This window comes from Condylura cristata, unplaced genomic scaffold, assembly GCF_000260355.1.
Source record: "Condylura cristata isolate star-nosed mole 26May11 unplaced genomic scaffold, ConCri1.0 scaffold00006, whole genome shotgun sequence".
Classification (NCBI taxonomy): domain Eukaryota; kingdom Metazoa; phylum Chordata; class Mammalia; order Eulipotyphla; family Talpidae; genus Condylura; species Condylura cristata.
Genome location: NW_004567107.1, coordinates 9679602 through 9701114, shown reverse-complemented (window position 1 = coordinate 9701114; position 21513 = coordinate 9679602). Strand labels below are relative to the sequence as shown.

At 41.0% G+C, this 21513-nt stretch overlaps 2 protein-coding genes across 3 annotated transcripts in view; one reads left to right on the top strand and one right to left on the bottom strand.

Moving 5' to 3' along the window:
• Positions 1 to 78: 78 nt before the first annotated feature.
• Positions 79 to 16867, bottom strand: PSMD5 (proteasome (prosome, macropain) 26S subunit, non-ATPase, 5). 2 transcript variants are annotated; one of them, XM_004677387.2, is made up of 10 exons: positions 16654 to 16867; positions 12606 to 12750; positions 10868 to 10981; positions 10350 to 10478; positions 8230 to 8339; positions 6277 to 6419; positions 5275 to 5466; positions 3124 to 3233; positions 2630 to 2770; positions 79 to 823 (listed from the first exon to the last, which is right to left on the bottom strand). In XM_004677387.2, the coding sequence occupies exons 1-10, from the start codon at positions 16824 to 16826 to the stop codon at positions 566 to 568; spliced, it is 1515 nt and encodes a 504-aa protein (XP_004677444.1). In that variant the 5' UTR covers positions 16827 to 16867; the 3' UTR covers positions 79 to 565. The 2 variants fall into 2 exon arrangements, with proteins under 2 accessions (XP_004677444.1, XP_012576867.1); XM_012721413.1 differs by having other exon boundaries at positions 10350 to 10442.
• A 579-nt stretch (positions 16868 to 17446) lies between these two features.
• LOC105853279 (protein CutA homolog) overlaps positions 17447 to 21513 on the top strand; it is a 17572-nt gene continuing 13505 nt past the window's right edge. The window contains exons 1-2 of the mRNA XM_012721230.1: positions 17447 to 17531; positions 19257 to 19345. Of these exons, the coding sequence (XP_012576684.1) occupies positions 17447 to 17531; positions 19257 to 19345 (174 nt within the window). The remainder of the gene's footprint in view (positions 17532 to 19256; positions 19346 to 21513) is intronic.

Genomic DNA, 21513 nt, shown 5'->3' with positions numbered 1-21513 from the left:
GGAAAACTCAGAATTAAAGGAATTTGTTCAGAAAACATCAAATGGACACTTGAAACATTTTTTAAAAATTTATTGTCTGTTTTTCAAAGGAATAATAGTACAAAAAATCAAGAGAACTTAGGATAGAGAACATAATTTTAAGTTCATATTATTTCTCTGAGACTATTTATATCTAACACTTTGAAAGTAGAATCTGAAGCAGGAATAGGACCAAAAAGAAAAAGTGGTAAAGATAATTCAGAACAACTTGGTTCCATTTTATATGATGTATTTTTAAAGCAGACAATGAGTAAGTCCCTGAAAATATTCTGAGAATATAATTTCTATCTCACTGCAAAGATTAATGTAGCTAAAGGAATCTGAAAAGTATCTGGTTCAATTATGACTGAATTTTGCCCACTTCCCAAACTGTATTTCAATGCAAAAACATGGCAAATGTTGGTGATAAATCATATTAGACACTCCATCATTCTGGGGATGGGAAGTTTCTATTTTGTAAAATACAGATAGTCAAAAATCTTTGGAGGCATTTTTGGTCAAAAAAAGGTCTAGATTCGAGAAGCAATCACTCCGCTCCTTCCACTGCTGTTGTGGAAACGGGTTTCACATAGTAAGGTCCTTCACTCAGGTAAGTTCTGAGTCTCAAGTAATTTGGGTTTCCAAAGATTTCTGCAACTGTCTTGGAATTGGCAAGTGCTTTCACCAGTTCATATTTGGCATCCTTTGAAGCTTTGTCACGCTCCACAGACCGGTCCATCACATATTCTATAAAACCTGGACTGTTAAACATAAGTTTCTGAGCCCAGGGCTGGTTTGCAATGGCCTGAAATGGAAGGCAGACAAAATACAATTCCTCTGAGCTTTTAGGAGTAAAGTTTATTAGCTAGATTACATAACCCTTAGAACTTCTACAACATAGATCTTACAAACCTTTTTTTTTTTTTCCTGGCCTAAGTAAATTCCCTCAAGGGAATCTATCTTTGGGAAATAGCCTAAATATTAAAAAGCTTTGTATACAAAGGTGCCCATCGCTGTGAAAAGTACAATATAAATACTAATAATGGAAGGATGGATAAGTAAAATTTTAGCATATAATAATGAAAAATAGCATTAGGAATTTTTATAAAGATATCTATTACATTAAAAAAAAAAAAAGACCAAATTACATTCATGGCAGAATTACAACAGTAGAAAAACAAAAAAACAAAGAGAAAGAAAGACTACCTTAAACTCTCATACATTTACACAAGATAGTCTTAAAGAAGTATCTGAATCTTCATTTATAAAATGAAAAACTAAAGACTTTTTAGTCACACCTTTTAGCATAGATAAATCTTACAAATGTAGAAAAAAATAAATTGCAGGGCCCTCCCTGGTGGCGTAGTGGGTTAAAACACAGCACTAAGAAACTTAAGCCACTTCCTCAGGAGTTTGATTGCCACCTGCCCCGGAGGTGACCACATGGTGTGGCAGACCTCTCCTGACCCGCCTGCTGCTCCCCTCAGCAATGTACTTCGTTGATCTGCCTGTTCTGCTCCCCACTCTGTCTCTGGTGAAGCCTCTTGCTGCCCCTGAACTTCTGGCCTGTACCCCAGTTCTGTATGCACAAAATAAATAAATCTTAAAAAAAACAAAAACAAATTGCAGAAAATAAGCAGCATGCCATTTACAAAATTTAAGAAAATGTGGTGAAATAGTGCAATTTGTGACGTGCAATATAAAGATGTGCACACTTGGAATCAAAGTATAAAATCATGCATGGACTTGCAAAGCCTGAATTTATGACAGTGATTATATCCTAAGAGCATAAGAGGGAGGAAGGGGAATGGATCTGAGCAGAGATAATAAAGCACGACTGTATATTTCAAATATTTCATCACAAGTAAGTAAATATGAACACTAATACCAAAAGGATATTAACCAAACAGGTATGACTTCTGATGAGTTAAAAATTTCAATTTTTGCAAATATTAAAATTTCCATATTGTTGAAATTTCAGTACTACATTTTAATGACCAAGAAACAAGCTTATAGCCTAGTCTCTCTCAGTACCACTGTATCATCTGAGAGTTTGTTAGAAATTCAGGATCTCAGGTGTCATTCCAGAAATAAAAATCTATACATCTGAATGAGAGTTCTGAAGTTTGAGACACATCAGTCTTGTTAACAACAGCTGATGAAGGGTGGGCTGAAATAAAGGTAACCATTCCAATGTAAATCAGAAATTATCTCTACAACTGTGGCCAACTGAGTGGAGCATAAGGTAGAAGAGTGGAAACAAAGTAATAATGAGATTATCTAAGCAGAAGCCAAAAATGGCTGGTATCACTAGAGCAACCGTGCTAGAAGAGCAAGAACAGGAAAACAAGGCTCAGGATGAGAAAACCAGGACAAGCGCACAGAGACTCAGCTTGGTGGCAGAGAAGGAATCGAAGTAATTCTGTGATGCCACAGAGTTTTGACTGCCACAACACCTACTCCTTTTTATGGGAACCACCTGCTGACACCTGGGTCTCGCTCATTAGTCTATAAGGGAAGGCTCCCCAGGGCATGGCGTAGTAGGCATGCTCACGTAGGTGCTGTGTGTTGAGGTGGCACAGTCCAGAAGGACCTGTGGAAAGATGCCTACCGTGAACACTTTTAAGGCAGCACAGTGTAGTTCAGGGAAGGGCTGATTACTGATGCCACGGAAAAGTTCCAGTGGGTCCCGAGATAAGGAGGAAAACCAGGATTCTGTCATCCGCAGGAGGTCATCAGTCTGCTGCTCAGGCTACAGGACAGAAAAGGAAAATCTCAAGCTACTTGCAAGTCAGGAAACCTGGGTCCTGATGGTCCTCTGTCACTTGTCTCTGATCTCTGCTGAGTCTCGAACACTCTTTCCCAAAGCTAGCCCTAATTGTCCCAGTTCTTGTTTGGTTCTTTTGTTGGTGCTGATTAAGTAATCTCTAGGTTCTCTCAGTTCTTATTCAGCTCTAATTCCACTTTAAAATGGCATTAGTTATATAGTGAGGGTTATTGTCTTTTACGAAGAACAAGAAAGATGGCTAAGTATGTTGATGCAGATAGATTTATTGTTCCAAATACACCCCCACTGTTTTTTCATTAATTTCCCAATCTACTTACTGATAAATAAAGAAGAGATGAAACTGCATCCAAACACCTAATCTTGAGCTCTGTTGAGGCATTCTTTGCTTGATGTCCTATTCTCATGAGCAAGCGTTCAAAGCGAGTGCCTTTGAAGGGTAATGGGAATTCTTTTATTTGGCAAAATAACATAAAATTTACCATCTTGACCATTTCAAAACACGCAGTTCAGTGGCATTTAATACATTCATATTGTCTCGTAACCATCACTACTAACTATCTAAAACCTCAAGTCTGTACTCAACAAGTACTGACCCTGTTCCCCCTTCTACTCTAGTGCCTGGTATCCACTTTCAGTGCTATTAGACTAGGTGTCTCATATTCTATGTGGAATCATACAACATTTGCCCTTCTGTGCCTGCTTTATTTCACTTAGGATCATGTTTTCAAGATTTCTCCATGTGTAGCATGTGTGAGAAAGTATTCTTTTGAAGGTGAAATAATATTCTGTTGTATGTATATATCATGTTTTGATCAGCTAGTCATCTGTCAGTGAACATGAGTTATTTCTATGCCCCTGGGCTATTGTGAATAACGCTGTTATGAACACAGGGGTACAAAAATCTGTGAGTGCTTTTAATTCTCTTTGTATCTCATAAGGAAATACTTTAACAACCTTGAGAGAATAGAAACCCCAGGACATCCGTGGAACTGGGTCCAAATACTGAAGTATTATTATATGCAAGAAGGTGAACAAAGGATATTTTGGACATATAAATGAAAGCAAAATTACTGAATGGTATAGTAGTTCTATGAGTCATTTTTTTGAGCAATCACCACACTATTTCCAGTGGCTGCACCATTTTACAGTGCTACCAGATATGCACAGGATTGCAATTTTTCTACATCCTTGTCAACATATATATAACACACACACACACACACACACATTACATAGTCATCCTAATGGAGATGAAGTAAACCATGAGAACTGTAAAAGTATGCATTCTAGAGACCTCCCTAGTGGCACAACAGGCTGAAGTGTAGCACTATGAAGCTATTGCAGCCACAGCATCCTCAATTCAATCTCTGGCCAGGGAGATGATCCACATGGCATAGACCTCTCCTGTTTCACCTGCTGCCTTCAGCAGTGTGCTTCATTCATCTGCCTGTTATGCTCTCCACTCTTTCTCTGGTGAATCCTATCACCGCCCCTGCACCTCTGGCCTGTACACCAGCTCTGTACACATAAATCTTAAAAAAAAAAAAAAAAAGTATGCATTTTTATGTTATGATCCCTTCCAACCTAAACCAAAACAATATAAACCATGTGGACAGAGATGAAGTGATGGGCCTAAAACATACCTGCATATGCAATACAGCGTACATAAGGTGAAGGGTAGAGGATTTGGAATCACACAATCTGGCTGGATTTGAGTAGTAGCTGCCCCACATTCTCTATGATCTTAGAAAATTGTTTTAACTTCTCTGAACCTAACCTATCTGAAAAATGAGAATGATATGTTCTCTGCAGAGCTTCATAGGATTATATGTCATAGCTAAATAACTCAGAAAGTACATATAACAAAGATACCAGTTGTGATACACAATGTATTAATCTTTAGCATATGGTTTGGCAGGGTTTTAACAGTGTTCTATGGTATCTTTTGCACAGAATTGTTTAGTGCTTTCAAGATTCTCATGGAAGTTTCACAAATGCTCATTCTTCACATAAAATTCTGTTAACAATCCTGTTTTCTTTTCCTTCCTTGGTATTGTAAATGCCTTACATTACACAGTCACAATAACTGAGAAATAGTGTTGTTAATACTCACTTTGTAAAAAAAGGAAAATGAGTCCTAGGGTAGTACAGTGAATAAATGAAGTTCAAAAAACTACAACAGTGTTAGAACTGGGACACAAATCCAGGTATTTCTGACTCCAGCCATGGTCTCTGTGCCATGAATACTATTTAAGGAAGACACGGAGGGGAAACAGTGCTTTGTCCAGCCATGTGAAAAAAAAAAGTCGTAGTGAGGCTATTCATGGATGAGTTCAAGGTCACAGCAAAAATATCATCATCTCTAAAAGTAGTTTCTACAAGGTATTTAATGTACCAATAAATGAACTTACATTATTGATTCCTTATCAAAAATTAAGATAACTGAAAAGAAAATAAGGCACACTGACCTGTTTTCTGTAAAACCTGTTTTCCTTCAACATTGGACCCCAGGATTCCAATTGTGTCTACTGCTACACCAATCATGGTGGGGTCCTGGCTTTCTGTCATTTCGAAGACTTTTTCCACAAAGACAGGATAACGCTCACATATCTGTTGAGGACTGTCCATGATAGCCAGGTTTCCAAAAAACTTCACAAATCCTAAAGATATTTACAAAAAAAAGACTTAACTGAGGAAGATAGCAAGTTGTGGGCCGTATTTTCACAGGACAGCAGTAGTATATTACAGATCCGAAAGATGAGAAAGGTTAAACTGTGTTGTCTTGGAATCAGACAGACCGTGAGCAGATACTGAGGGGCCTTCAATGCATTACTTGAGAGGACAGGCGCCCCAGGATACCAATGGAGCTGTGTCCAAACAATGAAGCATGGTTGTACACAAGAGGGAGAACAAAGAATACGGATTAGTGGATATAAATTATAGAAAGGCAAGTCTGAAGTCTACTAGGAAGATTTTTTTTAACATTTAAAAGGACAAGTTTATTAGAAAAAGAGAGGCAACTGCACAGTGTGATAGGTGGGCAGGAGAGGTGCTATGAAGAATCTTTAACATGGATGTTGACCAATGAACTATACTAGGTTATTTAGGGGAGGGTTAAATCTCTAATTTCCGAAAGTGTGTAAGAAAAACTAATCAACAGTGTCCTAGGACAGACTGGCTGAAGTAGATTCTGTACTAGGTAAGGAAGAATGATGAATCTATGAAATATACTGGTCTTTTTATTTGCTTCTTTAGACTGAGGTTTAAGGAAAGTATACTAATGCTCTGAACAGCAAAAGATCCAGAAAATCAGAAATAGCTTCCAGGGCTATTCATTCTGTCATTAGGGGGCTATGGCATGTCATCTAAAGGAGATCAGCTCTAAAGAAAACAACCCGTGGCCTCCCCTTTCAGAGAAACTCAGAAACAAAACAAGCACCATTATTTCTACAAGAAACAGTGTGTCTTACCAGGCAAATAGAAGCTAGAAAAAGGGTCTGAATCTGCCCCAACAATTATATTGGAAATTTGGTCAATTACTCCTTCTTGAGCTAGGTACTGTCTTCCATGATGAGTACATGCCAGTGACGTCACCATTTCTATACAGGTGGTTCTGAAATGTCAAGATTTTGCATGTGACTAGCATACTTTAAAAACTGCTTTCATACATGCTATCTTATTTCATTTTCCCCACAAAATCTCAAAAGTCCACAAATCTATTTCTACTTTTTAGACAAGGACACGAGGAGAAAATGACAGACTTGTGCACAATCACGTTATTATGCAAGGCAGACTACAGATGTAAATCCTGATCTCTGACATGAGGCCTGTTATTGTTTCCCCTAAGACTCAGCCGCTTCCTTAGAAATTTTTTTAAATTTTGTTTTATTTTGAAATATCTAACACAAAAGACAAAGTACAGCAAACGCAACATACCTGAGGGCATAGTTGTTAAGATTTTGCTATACTTGTTTCATCTTCTTTTCATTTCATTTTTTGTTAAATTACTTTAAAGCAAATTCTAATCTTCCTGCTATCTACCTTTGCATACTTCAGTATGCTGCTCCAAAACACGTTACTATTTACTTTCATAACTATAATGCCACTACCACATATTAAATGTAATAATTCTTTAGTTATCTTCTAATATCAAGTCACGAACAACTGCCCCCAAATAACTAAAAAAAAGTATTTTCAAAGCAGATTCTAAGGTATTTTTAACTATTTGAAGGGTATTTTCTATGTCACAAAATTCCACACAAGGCCAAAGAAAGTTAACAAACTTAATATTGTTAGCAATGATTTGAAACAGTCTAGTTCATGGGCCCTCCCTGGTGGCACAACAGGTTAAAGCACAGCACAGCAAGCAAGTCGCAGCAGCTTCAGAGCGAGTTCAATCCCCAGCCCTGGAGGTGACCCTAATGGTGAGGCAGACCTCTCCTGATGCGCCCGCCCACTACTCCACCTGTTCTGCTCCCCACTCTGTCTCTGGTGAACCCTCTCACCTCCCCTGCACCTCTGCTCTGAACCCCAGTTCTGTATGCATAAATAAATAAATCCTTTTAAAAAAAAGAATACTTACAAAATAATGTAATTCAAATGCTTTGAAACAATGTAACCGGTGACAGCATGTGTTTCACAAATTCAGTCACATTAAAAAAAATGAGGAAATCAAAAAATCATTTAAGAAAACAAAAATTTGTCCACAGAGACAGTAACTATGCTGTTGTTATAAGAACAAAATTGCTTGAGTAAGTCACTGTTAAGTATTTAACAATGAAGGTGTATAAGTAAATTGTAGAATATCAACAAGGTGACCAAAGATATTAAAGGGGACTTAGGGAGAAGGGAGGCTGTAATTAATTTTTCTTTGAGGATTAATGTGAGTCACTATATTGGTCTCTATGGTCAATTCACTTAATCCTCAAAATATCTTGTTTACAAAGTTGGTACTTGAGAGATGAGGAAATTGGGGTGCAGAAAGTTTACAGTAACTTGTTTAAGGTCCAACAGCTAATAAGTAGCACAGATGCATATAATTCTACATTTTAGTTTCACCCTTTCACTCTCATGCCACAGCACTCAGTTAACAAAGCCATAAATGTGTATCATAACATGCTGAGTAACACAAAGTGGCAATTATCATGACTGCAACTTTCTGAGAGAACCCATGTCTAAGCACAAGGAACACAGTTCATCAACAGCAGCTGAATAGCTAAGCACAGCTGTGCGAAGCTCCAGAGTGCGACACACACAGTGTAACGTAAGCTATGTCCTAAGAGCTTCTTTTTCAGGACAAATACTGCTCATGAGATTGCAACCTGGGCAAAGGTTCTAATAGGCAAGATCACACTAAGTCCAGTGCTATTTCCTTGCCTCCACAAGAGTAAATTGCACTTGGAGAGCTCTCTCAGCCAACACACCTGACCAACACGTCTTCACCAGTGAGCTCCTTAAGGAGCTGGGTTACCAGTCCACTGGTAGTGCAGTAGTTTAAAGATTCTGGTGACACAGAAGAAATCTCCACAATTAGCTGAAAGAACAGAAAAAAAGCAGGTCAAAACAATCCCAAACCTGTGAGATCTCACTTTAAGTTAAATGAAGGACTAGGTGTTTTTAACTGAATTTTAGGAATCTGTTACTTGTCTCCACATGTAGGAAAACTCTACTGAACACATAAGAAATTACTTTGGCACAGAAACATTATAGTGTATATAGATATAGCTGCACTTTATTTAAAGAAATCATCGATTAAGTTATAAAAGCCTAAATCAACAATAGAATACAAAAATCATTCATTCATTCATGCATTCTGCCAGATAGCGATTCATTTACTCATTCAACAAATATGTGCTGATGTAGAGGAATGGCGAACTCACCACAGATTTTTTTTTTAAAGATTTATTTATTTATGAATACAGAAACTGGGGTACAGGCCAGAGGTGCAGGGACGGTGAGAGGATTCACCACACATAGAGTGGGGAGCAGAACAGGCATATAGATGAGGTACACTGCTGAGGGGAGTAGCGGGCGGGTCAGGAGAGTTCTGCCAGCCATGTGGTCACCTCCGGGGCAGGCGGGGATCGAACTCATGAGGAAGTGGCTTTAGCTTCTTAGTGCAGTGCTTTAACCCACTGCACCACCAGGGAGGGCCCTCACCACTGATTTTTAAAAGATAACTTTGACTGCATGTGAAGATAAGACTAGTGCTGACAAAAAGGGATAAGAGACCACTTTAATTTACAAGTACAGTAAGGCAGGTTAAGAGATATTGGCAGCCTCCGTATAGCCTGGCTATACAAAGGAAGAAAAATGTATGAATTTAGGAAAAAATTAAAATCACTTAGTGACTGGGGCCCACCCTGGTGGCACCGCGGGTTAAAACACAGCACTAAGAAGCTAAAGCCACTTCAGCATGAATTCGATCCCCAACCCTGGAGGTGATCCACATAGCACATCAGACCTCTCCTGACCCACCCGCTGCTCCCCTCGGCAGGGTACTTAGTCAGTCAGCCTGTTCTGCTCCCCACTCTCTCTCTGGTGAATCCTCTCACCGCCCCTATACCTCTGGCCTGTACCCCAGTTCTGTATGCATAAATAAATCTTTAAAAAAAAATACTGAATGGACATGTGGCAGGGGGAACAAGGTCTCAGAGAACATGAGCTCAAGGTTTAATTCCCAACGAGAGGGAAGGTGAGTCAGTCTGTTGCTGATGTTTTTAAATGGGTGTTTGGGGTGGGTAGACTACCTGAAATTTGGTTTGAATTTGGGTGTGAGAAGCCTGGATATGTCTGAGGGGGAGAGAGAGAATAGGAAGTTGGACATGAAGGTCTGACTTCAGAAGTCTGATTTCAGAAGGTTAGGTCTGATTTCAGGATGGAGGCTTATGGAATCAGTACTAACCAGGTAGAAACTGAAATCATAAAAAGAGTAAAATTGCCCAGGAATGAACATAGGGGACACCTCCATGAGTTCTAATAACTACAAAGTCATTGATAGATAATGAGCCAGAAGACTGAGGGAAAAACAAAGGCAGCAGGAAGGTAAGGATGGTGGGTATGAAGACATGCAAAATAACAAAGTGCTCTGAAGAGGCAGGCAGGCTGTGGAGGGTTCCATTTTGAATATGCAGCCTATTACTGTGTAGGGATTACTCCAATACCAGTGAGCTTCAAGGCGGTAATGTATAGCGTTCAGAGTTAAAAACAGCACTATGAGATTTAACACGGTGCTTGGTACAAAACTGGGGCAAATTAAGAGATATTTTGTCTGCTTATTACTACTACTCATATTTTCAAAGTCTAGTTTTGATTCTCTCTGCTTACTATAGTACATTTATATAGTGCTCTACAAACATTTTTTTCTTAAATGACTGGCTCACACACCAGGTTGGGACGTGGTCTCCTGTATCTCCAGTCCCTAGTAAAGGGCCTTCCGTAACATATACTCAGTAAGTGCACATTAACTGAGCTGTCCTGCCTCCCAACAAGAGCCTTAACCCATTCTGAATTATGCACATCTGAAAGGATGCGTGTATCTTACCTCATACACTCTGTATCGAACAACGTCATTTGTTTTCATTACACTTTTCAAATCATCCAGCAGATTGCTTTCAAACAAAGCCTCCAGTCCAGCCTGGGTTAGTGATATTCTTGATAAGGATTTAATGGCCTTATAAAAAAATATCAATTAAGTCATAAAAATACAAAACAGTAATATCTACTTTATAAGACTGATGTGAAAACTAAGTATATGGAATGAAATATACCTTGCCCAATGAGCATTTATTATGTATTATTACTTATAACTGGAAAAAATACACGCTATTTCCACTTAAGTCTTTTTCTTATCAAGCAACCCAATGTAAGTCCTATGATGGATAAATTTAGATATGTGTATTTGAGAAAATTGAAGCGGTTCACAGGTATTTGATGCCATCTATATGAGGTTGTAAACTCAACTACAAAACAATCCATTCTGAATTTTCACCTCTCAATCCAAAAGGACTTGTAGGACATTAAGATCTCTGTACATCTAAGCTGTGGTTCCAGCTGACTCACCGCTTTAGCAACAGATAGATTTTCTCCACCTATACAATAAACGATTTGCTTTAGTAATTCAGCATTATTTAGAATCTCAGTAACAGCATCAGAATTTTCAACAATTCTTCCAACCTAAAAGAAAAAACAGTCAAATACTCATCCAAGGCAACACATGAACACACAATGTTTATCCTTTTGGGAGTTACTGACTAGAGCTGTAACACAAGTTGCTAAAAATTCCAAATGATCCAAACATATATATGGCATATCTTTGAAAGGAAAGAAAATGAATGGTGGGTAAAAAGCTAAGACACTTCAATATACCAGACACATTTTGTGGGGGTGGAGTGGGAATGGGATCAAAAACAGCGGGGGGAGGGAAATGCTCTGGACTGTGGTGATGGCACATGGATGATTTGGTGATGGGAAACCCAAGGGGATTGCAACTGAGATGGGAACATGCACAAAAATATGTAAAAATAAACTACTATAAAATTAAAAAAAAAAAAAAGCTAAGACACTTCAATGAGTTTAATACAAATCCTAGTTATCAATTTCTTGTTACATCAGCTGTGGGAAAATTAAACAACTTCCTTGAATCTAGTTTTTCATCTATAAAGTAGGACTACAACCCTTAACTGCAGAATAGTTAAATTAAATGAGCTCAAATAGCTAAAGCACTTTCTACACTAATTGGCACATAGTCAAAATATAAATTAATACTTTCTCCCTTTATGCAGAATAGACACTTTAGAGGAGAAAGGAAGATAGTCATCTAAAACCTATTAGACAATTAACTGCTCAATTCCTAACATTTCAACAAGATAATTACAAGATCTTTACCTCAAAGTAGGATATTTTGGCTATCAGGATGATAAGTACTGTCTTTATTATTATCACTATTCCTGTTATTATAACTATACATTTTTTCCTTTTTTAAGTAATGTTGGCTTATAACACTGGACATGATTTAGAAAAAGCTGATACCTCTTCAAATGTGTATCGCTATACCACACCCACCACCAAAACACCCATATGCCTTTTCCCTTTGTCCCCATCCCCATCTTCCTCCCCCTCCAGCAGCCTTAGTTCTGCAGTCATATTTCTAAGGCTTGTTTTGGTTTAGTTTTCTAAGTTCTTTTATTTTCTCTATAGTTCACTCCTGAGTGACATCATCAGAGGAAGTTACCTGTTTCACTCCTAGGAGAATGATCTAAAGTAGTCCAGACAAACACTGAGCTCGGAGGATCCTGTGATTTGGGATGAAACTAGAGCACTCTCTGGACATTAGAGACCAACACTGACCCCACATTCCAGAAGAGATAATGAGGAAGAGTTACTGTTGTAGTTGGTTGGTTCACTGATCTTTGTAACAGTGCTGCTGGCCTCTCCTGCCTACCATGGCAGTCTTTTTCTCTAGAGTAGGAGCTCCTTGAAGAAACAGGTTCTACTCTAAGAGCATATTGGTAGCTCTAAGAGCATACTGCACAACGCCTGGCATATAACAGGAACTTAGCATGTAATGAATGAGTCATTCAAATGGTGCTTAATGAACATCTTCCATTAGCTTGCAGTCTCCTGATTAGAGTTAGTTATGTACACCAGAATAGGATAGACATTGCTTAGGGACTTTTTTTTGCTTAGATCATTTTTCCCCCGTCACCTGTCTGTCTGTAGCAGCTAGTATGGAGCCTAGTCCAGAACAGGTGATCATTAAATGTTGGTTTCCTTATTAGGAGCTAGTAAAACTTGATACCTGGGACAGAGTGAGAATTTTTACAGAATCATTGGGGTGAGCCAGTCCCCTCTGCAGGTCAACTCTGAGATTCCGGGCCACTTGAACTGGTTCCACAGCTTGGAGCAATCTTTCCAAAATGGATACACATAAAGCAGTCTGTTCCCTAAAGAAGAAACCATAGATCTCATTACTTTATGTCCTGTCAGGTAATAATAATAATATTTGAAGCCTAAGTCAATGAGCTCTACTACATACAGACTTCCCTTCAAACCACTAGCTTCTAGAATTTATTAAATATTTACTAAGTATCTTTTATGTACCATGTCTATGCTGGGGCTCAAAGGAGGACAGATATATCTTCTATCCTTAAGGATCTCTCCTAATGGAAAAATACAGAAAAATAGAAAGGCAACTATAGTCCAGGTAGGTAAAAGCTATATAAAGTCTAGAAGTAGTGAGTGAGTGAGTGTGTGTAGGGGTGCTCAGAAAAGACCACAGAAGATCTCTCAGAAGGGTAACACTTGAGTTAAGTTTTAAGGTGAGAATTAGCTATTGGGTTGCCAGAAAAGTCATGATACATTTTTTCTCAATGGAGTACTACTACTATTAAAAAAGATGAAACGTTTCTTTTTGGATAATATAGACAGAACTTGATATGATTATGCTAAGAGAAATAAGTCAGAAAGTGAAAGATAATTAGCAAAGGTTTTACTTATTTTTGGAATACAACCAAAGAAAACAAGCTGGAAAAATACAACAAAAATAGCTCTGTATAGACTCATCTGCACAGGAGGTGTGAAGCTTTCCTCCTGAAATTATACAGTTAGGTAAATGAATTGCAAATCAATAAAATTTGACATCAAAATAAGGCTTTGTTTAACCCAAAGTCACAAAACTTTTCCCCTATATTTTCTTCTAGAAGTTTTAGGTTTTGCTTGTACATTTAGGCCTATAATTCATTCTCATATACCTCTGATGGGAATGTAAAATGGTATAACCACTTAGGAAAACAACTTGGCAATTTCTTTGAAAGTTAAATATACACCTATTATAGGATACAGCCAATATACTCTTAGGTATTTACTCAAAGAGAAAAGAGTATTATCTATGTAAACAGTAGTACATATATACTTACAGCAATATTATTTGTAACATATCCAAACTGAAACCAATTTCAAAGGTTCATCAACAGGTGAATTCATAAACAAATTGTGACACAACCATTCAGTGGTCTACTGTTCATTAACAAAGAGTAATGATTCATTCACACCACAGGGATAAATATTAAAATAATTATGATGAATTAAAAAAAACAAACAGAAGAGTACATACTATATGGCTCCATCTATATAAAACTTAAAATAAAAAGGCAAATTTATCTATAGTGATAGAAAGCAGATGAGTGGGTGCTGGCTGGGGTGGCAGGGAGTATCTGGTCGATGAGGAAACTTCTGGGACTGAGAGATATCTTTCCTATCTTAATTGTGGTGCTGGCTTCAGGGTACATACATATGTCAAACTTTGTCAATTGTACTTTTTCAAATATGCATTTTATTTTTAATAAGTTACAAACCTGACAGTGTTTGGTGTATGTTTTTCCCTCTTTCTAGATGAGCTTTATTGAATTCCAGAGACTGAGAATATTATATGTAGCAATTACTCCCAGGTTTCTAAGTGAGCAAGTATATCATCCTGTAAAAATTGCCAAGGAGGTATGTCAAACACTAGCTTTGTGATCATCACCCTCGTATTTATTTCAAAGGCATAAAATGACTATGATCAAAGAAATGGCCTAAGATCACTCCAAAAAGAAAGGACGATTCCCTGACAGAGACCAAGCTACTTCAGCAGAAAGACATTTTGGTCTCTAAGGGAGGTAGTTTGAGAGATAACTTCGAGTGCTTGAGTATTTTTTCTTTTCAGTCATGGGGAAGAAACTCTTTTCTCAAAACTTCCAGAACACTTTGCGAATTTGCATTTCATCCTTGTGCAGGGGCCATGATAATCTTTTCTGTATCATTGCAACTTTAGTGTGTGCGCTATGGATGCAAACAAACACTCTGAATTTTAAAAAAGCAATGTATAGTATATAAATTTTAGGTCCTCTGTGGCCCTTTAATATCAAGACTAATATCATAACTTAGTCAGTTTTGTTTGATATCTATGCTGTACTCTTACTTTTTCTCCCAAAAAACTCTTGTCAAGATTCTAGATTTACAGCTATTAGATTATATCATAAACCAATACATAGCTCTGAATTATCCTGTCTCTAAATTTCCATTAAAATTGCTTCCTAGCACACTATACCTTCACAGACCATCTTGCCCATGGACCTTATCTTTCAAATTCCCTTTCATTTCAGTTCCTTTTGTATCTCTGCTGTTTAGTTATGGTTTTGACCTTTGCAGGTCTCTTTCTCTACTATATAAAGTGGCTGGACAAGGTGGCCCTTCTAAACTCTGAGTCTAAGATTCTATAAGGCACATAGTATATTATATATTGTAGCAAAAGAAGGAAGCAGAGATGAACAAAATATGGCCCCTGCCTTCAAACAATTTACAAACTAGGGGGGAAAACTCATACAGAACTAACATAAAGCAACAGTCTCAACTGTCAATAACAGAAACAGCGATAATCTCCTTCAGGAGCTCTAAGGACCAGTCACTTGCAACTGGAGTGAGCAGGAAAGGCTTTCTGGAGAGGATGGTACCTTAGGTGGGTCTTAAAGAATGGATACAATGTGGAGAGGGCACTTCTGTTAGAAGGAGACATGAACAAAAGTAAAACAGTGCCAAGTCAGTTCATGCTAACATAACTGGTGCCACAGGGCAGCTGGGAGAGATGACATTTTGCCGAAGAGGGAAGGAAATGTAGAAGGGAAATAGATCCAAATGCCAGACTCAAAAGGTCATGACTTTACACTGTAGGCAAAGGAACAGCCTGGAAAAACACTTGAGCATATGACTGAAGAAATTTACTCAAGATGCAGTGTGGGTGGAACCCTTGGAAGGAAAGCTCCCAGGCAACAAGAAGTCATGACGAAGCAACTACCAGAAGCAGAAAATTAAATGGGCCTGAGTTAAGTGGACAAAGGGACACCTCATAGACAGAACCTATTTTATGAATTATTTTATGAGTGGAGGGAACATAAGAAAAAGGGAGAAATTTTAGAAACTAAGAATGTGGTCCCAAGTCACCCAATATTGATGCAGTGATTCGTCATTTCAAGTAAAAAGGTCACTTTTAAGTTTCTGGATCACAACACTTTCACTATCTCAAAACCAAAGTGTTTTCAAAGCAAACACTACAGATGCGACCATAAAGGGAAAAGTAAAAGACGCCCTCCTGTTCTTCACGACTCCCACTTCCAGATTAAGATCCTGCTGCTTTCAGACATTCCCACTGTTACACTAGTCTGTGTTTGAGTGTGTTGTGACCCTTTTGAAAGGTGACATATAATGGGACCATCAACTCCTACAATGTTTTTCATTGCTTTATACTTGAGGTCTTTCCTGCCCACGTAAGTAGATCTACCTCGTTTTCCAACAGCTGCATAATATTACATAGCTGCGTGTCATAACTTATTTAGAAGCCCCTTTTCGCGGGTATTTGGCTGTTTCCAGGTTCTGGCTGTCACTTTCTGGCATGACAGTTCCGCTATGCACAGCACACGTGTGGAAGCGCACTGTATGTTAAATTCCTGTAACAGGATCAAAATTATGCGATTTTAAAGTGCTGATGGCCAAATTACAAGGCTAAGTCTCCTACTTAAGAGGAGAAAAATCAAGAAGCTGCAGCACAGACTGAGGAGACCCCTGTAGGTGGGCAACTTTCTTCCCTTCAAAGTCCCATTTTAAGGATGAAGGCGGGGCGCCAGACCAAGGCCAGGGCCCCCCGTCTGAACCTAACCGGCTTTCTCACCTCCCATCCTAAGATTCTCCCCGCCCTGATATTCTGCCATCGTCTACCTTCCCCGCTACGGGTAAGCCCTCCCCTCACTCCTTCAGCCCCTCCTCCATACTTAGGGGTCTCTCTCCCCGGCTCAAGCTGTGCAGGGTCCTCTCACCGATGGTTCTCGTTGAGCAGGGAGAAAAGCGGGCCCAGGTGCAGTTCTGGCGCTTGCTCACGGAGCTCGCTGAGCGGCACCGCCTGCAGCATGGAATGAAGCGCACGAAGCTCCTCCAGCGGCGCTTCCAGCCGCGACACCTCCCTCAGCAGAGCCAGCACCTGAGCGGCCATCGTGCCCCTCCCGCAGGGGCCGGCGGAACAGCCGAGCGGCTCTCGGAGCGCTTTTCCAAACCTCGCGAGATCTGCTGGGGCCGCCTCCCGGCCGCGAGACGCGACAGTGACTGGGCCGCCCCGGGTGGCGCCGAGAGCCACGCGAGGCTGCTAAACCTCGCGAGATCTGGGCTGCCGGGTCCCGCGAGTGGTCCCTGTGTTCCCCGGTGCGACCCGGTCCGTGTAGCTGCTGGACTGTGTAGGCTGCTGTGGTGTCTCCCACGGAGAGCGAAGGCGCTTCAGATGCCCGGCAAGTGGCGTGCGGAGAATGGGACGCACCGAAGGTTCATCGGCCTCGCCCGCCTCCTTCCGGTTCCAGCACACGGAGATCACCCCGGGCGGAGCGCAAGCCTTGCTCATCCTGCCCCTGGACGAGAGTCGTGTCGCTGGAACATGATGAAATCTCTCTAGAAGCTGGAAGAAGGCGTGAGTAACACCGACGTAGGCTGCTGTTTTTGGATCAATGAGTCAACCGTGCGCACCATTAAGAAAAATGAAAAAGCGACCACGGGTTCACAGAGAGTGTTTGCTGAGTCTGTTCTAGGGTGCTGTGCATTCCCCAGGACGTGAACATCGACAAGATGGAGACTGAGTTAACTTTGTGGATGGAGGACCTGACCATAAGGGCAGGCTCTGATGCGAAGACCATCTGCCACCAGACCAAAGGCATTTGCTAAAAGCTGGTGGAAATCTTTGGGAAGGGTGACCCAGCTATTCCCATACAAGCAAGAGATACTTTGAGATGTTCAGGAATCGTTGCAGTCTGCAAAATGTAAAATCAGTGGGCGCAAAAGAACTGTTAGATGCCCATTGGGCACCCGAGTATTTCAAACAACTTCAGAAACTGATCAGCGCTCAGGGCCATGTGCCTCAACAGATTTTCACGGTCAATGAGATGAGCCTGTTTTGGAAGTGCATGCATGCCTTCGTTTACTTTTAAAAGGAGAAAAAAATCCCTAAAGTTTAGAGGACGCTTAGTCAGGATTTCCCTTATTTTTTGTGCCAAGTGCCCCAGGTGACAAATGTTAAGGCCATGGCTACTTTCTTTTTTTATTTATTTATGCATACAGAATTGGGTATAAGCCAGAGGTGGAGGGGAGGTGAGAGGATTCACTGGAGACAGAGTGGGAAGCAGAGTAGGCAGATCTAGGAAGTACACTGCTGAGGGGAGCAGCAGCCGAGACAGGAGAGATCTGCTCTGCCATGTGGGTCACCTCCAGGGCCAGGGATCGAACTGGCACTGAAGCAGCTGCTGCTAGCTTGCAGTGCTGCGTCCCAACCCATTGCACCCCCAGGGAGGGTCTCCATGGCCACTTTCTAAAGACACCAGTCCCATTTGTCTTGGAAAAAGACGAAAAACATTTTCCTGCCTTTTTGGTGATCAAGCCAAAGTATCTTAAAGCACTGCACTCATTTTGGATTGGTTTAGCCATCAAGTTCAGAGTTATGAACAGAAAAAAAATCTTGAATTCAGAGTGTTGCTAATGTTGGACAAGATTTGCTTACCCTCGTGTTAATAAGGTGTTTCTCCCTCTGGAAGGTAATATCTGTAGCCTGTGGATCATATATTTGACCACCTTGCTTTTCCTTGAAAGAAACATGGCACCAATGTTTGGATAGTAATAACAGAGGCAGTGGGTAATGTAAAGTCAGCTGTTCTTAATACAGCCTGGTGGAAACTGGAGGACCTTGTGCATGATTCTGTTTTCCTAATAAAGTTGAAAAGGCATAGAGTCTGCAAAAAGGGTGGGGTTTATATTTATTGATAGCCATGAAAGTGAAGTGAATGGGCTACTCAAGTTAAAAGCTTTGGCTTTGTGGAGAGTCAGGTATCCTCTAGATGAGGGAGAGGACAAGACCCCATGAGCAGCGGTAAAGATGAGTCAAAGGAAAACAAATGCCACCTTATTTGGGACCTCAGCCTTCACTTCTCACTGATATTGATGTGGAACTTTTCCTGATGGAAGTTTGACTCTTAAAAATATTTTGATAAGATGTTGTATATCTATAAAGGAGGTAGAGAAGAACCTTCAAAATAAAGCAAAGGAGTTGAAGAGAGGAGGAAGACACAAACAATAAAGAATAAGGCGGCTAAAGGAAATGAATAGACATCTGAGCCAGAATCTGAGAGCAAGAGAAGGTGGAGAGAAAGGAGGACAAGAAATCTGTAAAAGAAGAGCCTGGGCCTGCAAGCAGTGGAATCTGAAGGGGCTGCCAAAGCCATAAATGCAGAATTGGAATCTGGAGAGAGTAGAGGCGCCTGAGTTAAACGAAGGAGAACCCAGAGGCGTTTTCTTCCAAATAGCAGTTCATTTCTTGCCATCCGTCCTTTACCGTCAACACCATTCTTCATTGAGACTGTCCTTAGAATCACACATTCAGATCATTGAGCCACTCAACAAACACTGAGAATAAGTTATAGGGTCTTGTGCTACTGTGCTAAACTTGGGGACATCATCTCAGGAGACTCAGGATCTAAGGTAAATAGTCATTAACAGTGGCTTTCTTAATTATGTAATAGGTATAAAAGAGCACTGCCCTATTTTAGTGGACTTTGAATATAAAGGCTTTCTTGGGACCACTCAGCCTCATTTTCTTTAGCCTTATTTTTCCTCTACTAAGTTCTTCAATGACAAATGGAGATGTTGAGTTAACCTTGGTGTTTGGAATGAAACTACTTGCGCTCGAAATGCTGGCGTGGTCTAATGTTAAAAAGCACTCTTCACACCCTTCCTCTGCTCATGGTCACTTAGCCCCATGAAGGTGGTATTAGCACTCTCTTTTCCACTTCACCACCTCCTCCACCCCCAAGCTCACAAGGGCTAAGTAATTTTCCCGAGCAGCACAATTAACTATGTACATGTCAGGGCTGGGGCCTGATTTGTGAGCTGCTTTGTGAGACTGCTAGGCAATGTGTCAGGCACTTAAACATTTACAGTCCCAAGAAGGAGGCACAAAGATAAACAGGCAATGAAAATAAACCCAGGGGCCGTGAACTGGTAACCACAGGCTAGAGTTGACCGAAGTGTGTGTGTTGTTTGGTCAGCCCTGTCTGAAACCATTTGAGTTGGTTTTCAGCATCCCCACGTTCCTGCTTTGTGTAAACTGCTACTATGTGCAATACAGTTTACAAATTTAAGTGTGAAATTCATTACTATAGAATAGTTGGCATAACTTAAAAAAAGTTTGCTCTTGCCTTGTGCACTCAGTCACTTCCCCTGCCCCAGAATGGCATCATTTAAAAATGAGGATATTTCACATTAGACAGCTGCCTCAAAGAACCAGGAACCTTCACAACACAAGGCTCTGCCTTCTCAAAGGCAGTCGTTAGCTGCTGCATGTCTTGTTTCTTTGCTGCTCCCTGGAGATGGTGTCAAATGCTGCAGTGTGAGTGTGTACAGAGTGCATGAGGGGAGCAGGACTGGAATTCGCTCTGGGAAAGACACAGAACAGCTGGCCTAGAAAGATGAATGACTTCCCAGGGAGCGCAGGCTGACAAGTGTTTTAAGCCAAAGAAGATTAGTCAGGAGGTTCTGGGAGAAGGGGTGGTCTGGGGGACGAAGGCCTGTGTGTGCTTCACTGTGTATGTTGGGGAGCTGGACCTCCTTAAAGTGGAGTTGGTCCCCTCTCCGTGTGGTGCTTGGGTTGGATATTTCTGGGGACGAGGGCTGCCTTCGTGAAAATTCTTCCCTATGTCTCTCCCCTCCCCCCAACCCCTCTTCCCCTTTTCAAGCACAGCTGGGTGGGGCCAGGCCGGCCAGTGGGGCTGGCAGCAGGTGGTTGGAGAGGACAGTTAGGCCCTCAGTGCCCGCCTACTGGCTGGTCACTCAGCCTGAAGCTGCAGTTTGCCACTAAGATACAGCAGCAGCACCATGGACAGGCTGGCCTCACTGCGCCCTTCGCCAGGCAGCCTGCGGCCCTGTGCCCTCACTTGCCTCCTGGTGAGTGTGCCCTACCGTCCTTGCCCCGGGCCCCTAAACCTCCCCCTGGAGACAGGGAAGAAGGCACATTATTTCTCTTGACTCTGCCTGAGATCTTGAGCTGCGGGCAGGCAGGTGGAGGAAGGGCAGTTTAAATCCCTGGAGGTGCCACCTGGCGTCCTGGTTCTGACGGTCACCCATACCCCTTCGCTCCCAGCCTGGTGAGGAGAGCTACCTGGGGTGTTCTCCAGGGAGTGGAGAGGCAGGAGTGTCTGTTGGTGAGCTCGCATGGAAGGGTCACATGATTGATTCTTTCACTTTCTATTGCAGTTGTCCTCTCGTTTGCTATATTTTGCTTTCTTATCTCTGAAATACCTTAAAATGTGCAGCTTGCAAGTGACTACAGAGGACCTCCTGTGGTGGTGTGGTTGGGGAGGGAGGCCAGGTGAGCTGTGGGACAGGGTTAGAAGGCCAGGGGCCAGGGGTCTAGCCCAGCTCTGCTCACTTTGGGGGTGATTTTCTTCTCCCCATCTGGCCCATTATTTTCCTCATCTGTAAAAATTGGCACAAATCAGTGACTGTCAACCCTGAGGACTGTAAATGTTCTTTTTTCTTTTTCTTTTTCGAAAGTTCTGGGTTTGTACCAAAGTTAATAACAATGCTGTACTTAGTTGTGGAGTATCCACAGGTTCCTGAAAGCTAGGAGGATTACAAGTTTAGAACCACTC

Coding starts and splice junctions, on each gene's coding strand:
- PSMD5 (XM_004677387.2), bottom strand. CDS start 16,826: ATGGCCGCTCAGGTGCTGGCTCTGCTGAGGGAGGTGTCGCGGCTGGAA. Junction 6,420..8,229: donor GGTGAAGACGTGTTGGTCAG/GTGTGTTGGCTG, acceptor TTGACATTTCAG/AACCACCTGTATAGAAATGG. Junction 5,467..6,276: donor TTCTAGCTTCTATTTGCCTG/GTAAGACACACT, acceptor AAATATCTTTAG/GATTTGTGAAGTTTTTTGGA.